We start from the raw sequence: 10,000 nt of genomic DNA, 5'->3' as shown, positions 1-10,000 counted from the left end.
TGAAACGCCGCTTTAAAACGCGATACCATTTGTACGTAAAGAAAAAATTGAAAAAATGAATATTCATAAACTGATCGAAGGTTAATGAACCACTGTCCAAATATTATTGTTTTATGCTTATAATATTCATCTATCCCATTTCACAAATTACTATGAATAATAATAACAACCTATTTTTATATACTCGTCATTCATTTCTGCAGATATTGAAATGTATGTATGCATTCATCTATGCTATATAATTTAATTAGGTATAATTTTTTTTGTTTTCATTTATTCATTCCAATTTACTCATGATTGTCTATATTGTAATTCCACGAACAAGAATGTATAATATTTCTATGGATATTGTTATGTTTATTCATTTGTATACCTAAATCTGATATTACTGCATACATTTTATTTTCATCACGAATAAACGTACAGACATTCTGATATTTGATTTCAGCAAATAGAAATCACTTGTTTCGGCACGAAAATAAGAAGTTGAACAATAATAATATTATTAATCATGTATACATGTATACGTAAATATGCGCAAGCAAGAAAGAAACAATCGCATATCGTGCTGCGTCAACAATTGTATCGAAAAGCGATGACAAGAAAATAAAAAAAAATATATGCAATTGTCGAATTCATTAGAGAAAATCGTTGTGGCCCTGATAAGGGCCGATATTTTATTTGTCGCTTTCCTCTCTCAGGAAATGTGTACTTATGCCTTCTTTTCGGTTTTTTTCGGTAACAAAACCGCCTGAATATTGGGCAAAACACCACCTTGAGCAATGGTTACTCCTGATAACAATTTATTGAGTTCTTCGTCGTTTCGAATGGCCAGCTGTAAATGTCTAGGAATGATACGGGTTTTTTTGTTATCGCGAGCCGCATTACCGGCCAATTCCAAGACTTCAGCTGCCAAATATTCCATTACTGCGGCTAAGTAAACCGGGGCGCCGGCACCAACTCGTTCGGCATAATTTCCCTTACGAAGGAGTCGATGAATACGTCCTACTGGGAATTGGAGTCCAGCCCGACTGGAACGGGACTTTGCCTTTCCCTTAACTTTACCTCCTTTTCCACGTCCAGACATGTCGAATCGTAGATTAGTATTATATATCGGATAAATTTAAAGAATTCACTGAGAATTATTCGATGTTGCTCTAACAGTAGCTTTCTATACAATGATTTCTATATAGAATCGACCTGTATTAATACCGTCCTACCGACCAATGGGCGTTCTCGAACGCTCAACTTTCCGGTGGGCGGAGCCTACTAGAGTTCCAGTTACTATCTGAAATAGTGACGACAGAGTGGCGTCTTTTACAGACAGACAACACAACAAAAACAACAGGATTGCTGAACTTTGTGAAGAGCAGACGTGTCATAGCGACCTAGTGTGTTTTACGCAAATTTTCATAGTGAATGTTACGGCCGTATAGCGGTGTGTGTTTCCTGCTTCCGATAGCGCGTTCGTTGTGTTTTGTGTGCAGACGACTACACTTCTGGTGAGTACGTTTGAATATATTATTTTCGTTGCGTTCGTGGTGCTCATACTTGTTTCTGGGCTCCAAAATCAAATTCTTGTTTCACGGCAGTATGGAGGAACTGCTTTGCAGCCTGGCTGGGAAGGAGAAGGGCGAGATCATTGGCTTTATAAGTCAACTGATCTCAGCTCTCGGTCTGACCCAGTCGACTTGCTTGGCAAAGCATTGCCAAGCCCTGAGAACGGCCGCCACGTGTTGGCGGACCGCGAACAGGGAGTGGCTAATGCTCCGCCTGACCGTGAATATCACTCCGAACGAGAATTCAGCGATGCCGAAATGGATAACGTTAGCGTACTTTCCTTCGCTTCCTCCTCCAAGAAAAGAAGACTCAATGACGGATTCCCACCACTGCCTGATGTCTCGAGACGTCGTATTGACGAGTGGACAAAGACAGTGGTAAAAGAACAACAACCAAAGCCAGCTAAAAAGATGCTGAAGAAGCTTAAAAAGAAAGCGGCTTTGGACAACGTCAGAGAAGAGGCTCGGAAATATTACTCAGAATCCGAGACCTCTTCTCATCAAATAGCCGAAAATCAGGCTAGTGAGGTGGCCACTTCTAGTAAGCCAAATACTGACGTGGAAATGGACACAAATGCTAAAACCCCAACTGACAGTGCATCTGAAAAGTCAGAGAACACTGTCAAATCACTTCATGACGAGGAGACCACCCCCCCTACCCCTCTGAAGCAAGACATCCCGTCTTCGGCTTCTAAGGCTAAAATTCCACCTATTGTTGTCCGACAGAAGGACAAATGGGTACCGCTGTTGAAACTGACGACTAGAGAGAACATCAAGTTCTCGAAAGCCGTCAATTTACATGACGGGATAAAAGTTCAGCCGGAGTCTCCTGACGACTATCGGCGGCTGGCAAGGCTTTTGGTGAGGGAAAAAATCCCTCACCATACTTACTCGCTCCCCGAAGAGCGGCAACTACGTGCCGTCATCAGGGGAGTGCCAGAGCACCTGGCAACTTCCGATGTGCGTGAGGAGCTTGAATCAAAAGGCTTTGACCTCACCAGCGTCACGCGCATGAAGCGCGCTGGCAAACCTATGCCTCTGGTCCTCGTCTTGCTAGACAGGGATCAGAAGCATATTTTTGAGGTCAAAGACCTCTTGTGCGTGAAGGTTCAGGTCGAACCCCAACACGCGAAAACTTCGGTGGGTCAATGCCACCGTTGTCAACGCTTTGGACACTGCCAACGCAACTGCTTGGCAGTGCCCATCTGCGTTAAATGCGCTGGCAGGCACTTAACCAGTGCCTGCAAAAAGACCAAGGCTGACCCCCCGAAGTGCAATAATTGCAAGGGGGCTCACACAGCCAATTACCGTGGCTGCCCCGCGTACCCAAAGGTACAAAAGAAGGGGCAGACCACAACAAGGAAACCAGCCTCCTCAGGGAGACCTGCGGGGTCTGGACGCGTCCAGGAGGGGGTCAGCTTTGCAAAAGCTGCATCTAAGGGCGCAAGTACTGCAAGTACTTCTGCAAAGCCCACCTCCCCTCGACCTGAACCCTCACCTCAGACTCAGGGGGTTTCAGACATCTGTGCCGCACTGGACCAGATGAAAAAGTTATTCGTCAAATTCCCCGTGTTACAGACAATGTTCACGGTGAATACAAGCGTGATGACCGGAACTGCCAATGTCTAGACAACCAACGTTGCCTAGATCTCTGAAGATAGTTTTTTGGAATGCCAATGGCATTCGAACAAAGAAGCTGGACTTCGAAAACTTCCTCATTGAAAACAACATAGATGTGGCTCTAGTCCAAGAGACACATCTAAGGAACGAATCCATTGTCATTCCAAATTACAGATTCTTTCACAGAGAACGTGTTGGACGTGCTGGAGGGGGAGTCGGCATTTTTGCCAAGCGATCCCTGCAGTGTGTCCAATACGGCATTGACAGTGCTCGGTTGCACGGTACTGAGGCCGTGGGGGTCGAAATTCAACTGAGAAGGGGTTGTCACAGAATAATCTCGGTTTACAACCCTCCGAACATTCGTCTACTCCCAGAATCTCTGGATGAACTGCTGATGGGAAGCAACATTCCGACAATTGCTGCTGGCGACTTCAATGCCAAGCACAGACCTTGGAGCAGAGCCACAAATCGAAACGGCCAAGCGCTCCATGCGCATGTTGACAGACATGAATATCTCGTGCTGGGACCAGATGAGCCTACGTACTATCGCGGGCAGACTAGGCCTGACGTACTAGACATCGCGCTTCTCAGAAACGTCACTCTGACCAGTGAAATTTACGTTCTGTCGGAACTGGATTCTGATCATAATCCAGTAATCCTGGTACTGGGCGATGATCTTCCTCCCCCTGAATATCGCGTGAGATCTAAGACGGACTGGGATGTCTTCACAGCCCAGCTCGAAGAGATGCGCGCCCCTCCTGAGGTACTCGACTCTCCCGACGAACTCGACGCGGCAGTTGAGCGTTTCGAGCTTTCCGTGAATGATGCGTTTCGAGCGGCCACCTCCAGGGAGGAGTGTCCGCTGAAGAGCTACAACGAGTTTCCCCCTCGTATCAAAGCCTTGATACGAGAGAGAAACCGCCTGAGAAGGCTCTACCAGCGAACCCTTTTCCCAGGGGACAAAACAGCGGCGAACAGGATGGCCAATCGTGTCAAACAGGCCATCAATGAACACCGAAACGAAAGGTGGGAAGAGCTCTTGGAATCCTTCGAACCTGGGAGTGACGAGCTTTGGCGAGTCACTCGTAGGCTCAGGGGGAAGAAGACTGCTCTCTCACCCATTCACGGAGAGCGCGGAGTGTGCTACTCCCCCGCCGACAAGGCGTTAGCCTTTGCAGACACGATGGAACGTCAGTTTCAACTTAACGTTGACGACGACGACGACATCGACCGCGATATGCTGCTGGAAGACGGGTTCACCGACTTCTCAGGGAGGATGACGACGACGACATCCGTCCAGCTTCTATGGAGGAGCTGAAGGGTCTCATCAAGGCTGCGAAAGCAAAGAAAGCTCCGGGAGCCGATTCAATAACTAACAAGTTGTTGAAGAGACTCCCGGAAAACAGCGTTGAATTCTTGCTGAGTCTCATCAACAGTTCGTTGGCCCTCAGACACTTCCCTAGAAGGTGGAAGCATGCGATCGTCGTCATGCTCCCGAAACAGGGTCAGAACCAGCTGTTCCCGCAGAACTATCGTCCGATCAGTCTACTCTCGTCGGCGGCTAAGCTGGCTGAAAGAGTCGTTCTACAAAGACTCAACGAAGAAGTTGAGGACCGAAATGTTCTGCCTAATGAACAATTCGGCTTCAGGAGAGATCACTCCACTGAACTACAGGCTCTAAGGTTGGTCGAGAACACCATCAACGAGCTGAATAACAACAAAAAAGTACATATAGTACTTTTGGATATTTCAAAGGCCTTCGACCGAGTATGGCACGAAGGCCTTATACATAAGCTAAACGCGCTCGACCTACCTCGGGCCTGGTCCGGTGGATCGGATCTTTCCTGAGAGGCAGAACCTTTCAGGTTAGAGTAGAGGGCTCTCTGTCTGACAACAGAGAGATCCTCGCTGGAGTGCCACAGGGGGCCGTGCTCTCTCCGACGTTGTACTCACTCTATACAAGCGACCTGCCCAGGTCCGATAGAGTGAAGATATCCCTGTACGCCGATGACACGGCTCTACTCTCGTCTTCCATGGGGCGTGAGCTCGGCGTCGTCTACATGCAACGTGCATTGGACGACCTCGAGCGCTGGTACCTCGAATGGAAGATCCGAGTAAACCCGGAAAAGACTCAGGCGATAACCATGGGGAGATTACTATCTTCTCCGGCCAGAAAAGTGAGAGTCTCTGGAGGGGAGATTGACTGGCAAGCGCGGGTAAAGTACCTCGGCCTTTTAATAGACCGTAGGCTCACTTGGAACCCGCACATCATGTACGTTAAGTCCAAGATCGAGGGTCGGATCGCCGGTCTGTACCCTCTGATCAACAGAAAATCCAAGATGAGTCTTAAAAACAAAATTATGATCTACAACTCGATGTTCAAGCCTGTCATCATGTACGCTTCAGGCGTCTGGGGACAAGCGGCTCCGTCCAACATTTCCATTTTGGAAAGGTTACAAAATAAGCTAATTAGGATGATTGTGAATGCTCCTTGGTTCGTGCGGAATGAAGCCATCCGCAGAGATTTGCAGCTGCCTTCCATTCGGCAGTCCATTCAGTCGAGGAATGAGAGAGTTTTCGAAAAAACGGAAACTCACGAAAACCCGTTAGTTAGGGAAGCCACAGATTATGCTGTAGACGACCCCTCCCGATATAGAAGGCCCCGACACTCTGTCGAATGAGGCCCTCATCCCCCGTTAAAGGATGAATAACTTTTTCATCCATCCCACCCCAGCCAGGTAGGGGTATCCCGTGAAGGGCGGCACTGATGTCTAAGGACTTCATGCCGTCATCCATCAGTCATGTACCCATTGGCCCATCTCAAGGCCAATGATCAGCCGAAAGGGTAGGGGAGCTGGTCTCCAAATCCTGAATGAACTGAAGATGATCGTCAAGCGTCTTTTACATTGAGTCGAAAGCAAACCTGCACGATAGTACTTGTTTGTTTGATATTGACGAAATTAAATTTTCAGAATGCCACCCAAAGCTAGTGGAAAGGCTGCGAAGAAGGCCGGAAAGGCCCAAAAGAATATATCGAAGACCGATAAGAAAAAGAAGAGGAGGAGGAAGGAAAGTTACGCAATTTATATCTACAAAGTATTGAAACAAGTCCATCCCGATACCGGAATATCCAGTAAAGCGATGAGCATCATGAACAGTTTCGTAAATGAATATTTGAGCGTATCGCAGCGGAAGCCTCCCGTCTTGCTCATTATAACAAGCGATCGACTATTACGAGCAGAGAAATTCAGACTGCAGTACGTCTGTTACTTCCTGGTGAATTGGCGAAGCACGCCGTCAGCGAAGGCACCAAAGCAGTTACGAAATATACCAGTTCGAAATAATTTACTTATATCGGTCTACGATATACATTCTTAAAAAAAAACGGTTCTTTTCAGAACCACAAAATATTTATGAAAGAATTCTTACAATATCGTTTCGACGCTGAATGATAATTTATTTTTGCTAGGGCGCTAGGTCTCACTCGGTTGGGTTGCCTTGTTATCAGTACATTGTTACCTCCTTTCGTGAAACGCGCGATGATAATAAATAATTTTGCCACCTATATTTAGATGGTGCTTACCTACCTATCAACCTAAAAAGTTAACGTTCGTTACTGTTATACTAGTCATGTACTCTATTACTTATGTTATTTTTTAACGTGTTTTTTATTTACGTGCTAATATGTTGTCTAAAAACGTTTATGATTAGCATTTCTGATTTCGACTATAACATTGACGATTTATATATTTCGGGTGGGGGGGGTGTGTATTACTCCGTTATAGATAGAGCTCACAGTATCGTCGTTCGTTCGTTCGTTCGTTCGTGTTGTAGTATCGACCTTTTATTGAAAGTATATTACGATGATTATATCTTATCGAATATAACATTAATAACGTTCGTTATTATTCGAATGCCGTTTTCATCGAACACTTTATAGGGATAATTTTTGAAAATGTTGATGCTATTAGAAGCGTCGGTTCTTGGTTATAGTCGTGTATGAAGGTAGACACGAGGTCTCTTCGATGCCCCTATTCACTCGTGTATTTATCGAGTATTATCGGCTAATGTATCATGTTTCTATAGACAGTCGCGCCTATGATATTTATTCGAAGGTTCCTTCCAGATCATCGATTACGAGTATTTTCGGAAAGGAATTGTCTGGAGTTACGTCAAAATCATCAATACTTCATATTTCATTGTAATTTACTGTGAGTTGTCGAGGTTTAATATTAGCTTTTTCTTATCAGAAAATATTTTCGGAATACGTAGAATCTATCCACGTTATTGTGCTAGTCGAAGTCTAAATAGGAAACCGGCATTGATTTCGTAAAGAAGTTGATGCGAACATTTCGACAGCAGAATGGAAGCCGTCAATATCGTGTCTAACGAGAATGTCGAGCGTTCAGTCTCCCGTCCGCCTGTGCTTCGACCCAGAATATTTAAACAAACGGAACACCAGAGGACTACATCATTCTCTCTAGACGCCTAACGAGTGTAGCATCTATCTTCCGAGAATATATTGTCAGTTGTTTTTTTACTATGGCAGACATAGAAAATCAGAATTCTTCGGCTTCGGCTAATTCATCTTCGTCGCCGCAGGCACAGTCTACTGCGAAGAAAGAAAAGAAAGTTAAAAATCCAAGAAGTAAACCTTCTCACCCACCTACGTCGGAAATGGTTAATAACGCTATTAAAGGATTGAAGGAACGGGGTGGTTCCTCTTTACAAGCCATAAAAAAATATATTGCGGCGAATTATAAGGCTGACGCAGAAAAAGTGGCACCTTTCATCAAGAAATATCTTAAATCTGCGGTTGCTTCCGGATCATTAGTACAAACTAAAGGAAAAGGTGCATCGGGGTCGTTCAAATTGGCATCGGCATCTTCTGGTTCGGCAAAACCGTCGGCTACCGAAAAGAAAACGTCCGGTACGGCCGTGCGAAGGCCAAAAAAACCTCCCGTTAAACGCGTAGCTGGTGAAAAAGCTAAAACCGGCAAGAAGGCTGCTGCATCACCGAAAGGTAAGAAAGCCTCTCCGGAAAAGAAAGCGGCTGCCGCAGCCAAGCCTAAAAAGGTAACTGCCGAGGATAAAAAGACCGTCGCTTCTAAGGTTTCGTCCGCGACTTCTGCTAGTAAAACCAAGTCTCCTTCGAAAGCAAAGAAAACTAACAAAGGACCAACAAAAAAGCCGAAAGCACCCAAACCGAAAACCGCGAAAGCGACCCCTGCATCGGCATCTTCTCCGAAAGCCAAAAAAGCTGCCTCTCCAAAAAAGAAGAAGTAAATTCTTCTATCAGTTGACTTCTCTCTCCGGCGACGAAGTCTAAGAAAACAAATGGCCCTTTTCAGGGCCACAATTTTTTTTACAAGAATTCGTATATAATTCAACTGTCCAACAAATATATAAATAAATAGTCAGAACTACCTACCTAGCCTATCCCTATAAACAGAAAAAAAATAGATAAATAATATTTCTTCCGCCGCCGCCGCCGACTATCGAATTGATATGAATCGAATAATTTCGTAAAAGAGTAAAAATTAAAAAATATTGCTCTGTCTTTCTATTTCATTGAAATATGTCTTGTGAACAGTTGACTTATTTTCTGATATTGGATCGTTTCAGGAAAATGAGTCAAAATCATTTCGAGATTTCCAAACTAAGGTGTTCCATTTGAGAAATCACTGATTTATATCTTCAGAATTACTCATCGACTCCTAATACCTCGTTCATCATTTTGGAAATGTTACTCCTCCTACAAGACGACGGAATGTAATATTTTGATGAATCAATAATAGCTTATGCTTATGTATTCTATGAGACTTGTTTTCAATTTTATAGGGAAATGGCTCGAGAACCGAATAATACCTACTTTTTCTGTATAAACGATCGAATATCTCGAGAACGATTCATTTTTGGTATAGGGTATATTACAAAAAGTCACTCGAGATTTATGCCAGGTATTCAAAAATATGAATCAGAGGAAATTTACGAAAAGATGGGTGATGTTATGAGCGATCTTTCATTCAGTGATCGCTTGTTTTTCGTTATTTATCTCAGCCGTTTCTAAAATGATCTTTTCGAAAGATTCGTTTCGGAAAGTAAAAATTTCAGTATTATAATCCATATTTGGGATCATACTGAACATGTTCTGCAAACACCCGTGATTTAATATTTACGTGATGCGAGTTATTGAAAATATCATACATTCATTCATTCATTCATTCATATCTATCGATAAACGAATTCTTTCATCAATTGCATTTTGTGGTTCTGAAAAGAACCTTTTTTTTGTATATATTTTCAATATATATTGGGATATATATATATGAAATTAAGCTCGTTCTCCGCGTATTCTCCTTGCTAACTGAATGTCTTTGGGCATAATGGTAACGCGCTTGGCGTGAATGGCGCACAAATTCGTATCTTCGAAGAGTCCTACCAAATACGCCTCGCTAGCTTCTTGCAAAGCCATGACGGCTGAACTTTGGAATCGTAAATCGGTTTTGAAATCTTGAGCGATTTCTCGAACTAAACGTTGAAAGGGTAATTTCCTAATCAACAATTCAGTACTCTTCTGATAACGTCGAATTTCTCGGAGAGCAACAGTACCGGGTCTGTAACGATGAGGTTTTTTTAACACCTCCCGTAGCCGGTGCACTTTTGCGAGCTGCTTTAGTAGCTAATTGTTTTCTCGGAGCTTTACCTCCAGTCGATTTACGAGCGGTCTGCTTGGTACGAGCCATTTTCAAAACCTATTGCGAATTGTAACGAACGAAATGTATACCGAACGATAGACGGACAACATATGAACTGAGTCG

The 10,000-nt window shown here is 44.0% G+C and overlaps 3 protein-coding genes across 3 annotated transcripts; 2 read left to right on the top strand and 1 right to left on the bottom strand.

The window, feature by feature from the left end:
- Positions 1–712: 712 nt before the first annotated feature.
- LOC141484262 (histone H2A) lies at positions 713–1,087 on the bottom strand. The gene has a single exon (XM_074179341.1). The coding sequence runs from the start codon at positions 1,085–1,087 to the stop codon at positions 713–715; it is 375 nt and encodes a 124-aa protein (XP_074035442.1).
- Positions 1,088–1,700: 613 nt separating this feature from the next.
- On the top strand, positions 1,701–3,322 carry LOC141484260 (uncharacterized). The gene has a single exon (XM_074179339.1). It carries the CDS (start codon positions 1,818–1,820, stop codon positions 3,186–3,188), a length of 1,371 nt encoding a protein of 456 aa, XP_074035440.1. The 5' UTR covers positions 1,701–1,817; the 3' UTR covers positions 3,189–3,322.
- A 4,351-nt stretch (positions 3,323–7,673) lies between these two features.
- LOC111511447 (histone H1-like) lies at positions 7,674–8,499 on the top strand. The gene has a single exon (XM_074179338.1). The coding sequence runs from the start codon at positions 7,722–7,724 to the stop codon at positions 8,463–8,465; it is 744 nt and encodes a 247-aa protein (XP_074035439.1). The 5' UTR covers positions 7,674–7,721; the 3' UTR covers positions 8,466–8,499.
- The last annotated feature ends 1,501 nt before the right edge of the window (positions 8,500–10,000 follow it).

Source organism: Leptinotarsa decemlineata, unplaced genomic scaffold (genome assembly GCF_025532065.1).
Source record: "Leptinotarsa decemlineata unplaced genomic scaffold, Ldec_3_MD MMD2_tig00005385_RagTag_RagTag, whole genome shotgun sequence".
NCBI classification, from domain to species: Eukaryota; Metazoa; Arthropoda; class Insecta; order Coleoptera; family Chrysomelidae; genus Leptinotarsa; species Leptinotarsa decemlineata.
The sequence above is the reverse complement of the archived record's forward strand: the minus strand, read 5'-3'. Positions and strand labels throughout refer to the sequence as shown.

Bases quoted from the DNA above. Each gene is read 5' to 3' on its own strand.
- LOC141484262 (XM_074179341.1), bottom strand. From the start codon at position 1,087: ATGTCTGGACGTGGAAAAGGAGGTAAAGTTAAGGGAAAGGCAAAGTCC.
- LOC111511447 (XM_074179338.1), top strand. From the start codon at position 7,722: ATGGCAGACATAGAAAATCAGAATTCTTCGGCTTCGGCTAATTCATCT.
- LOC141484260 (XM_074179339.1), top strand. From the start codon at position 1,818: ATGGATAACGTTAGCGTACTTTCCTTCGCTTCCTCCTCCAAGAAAAGA.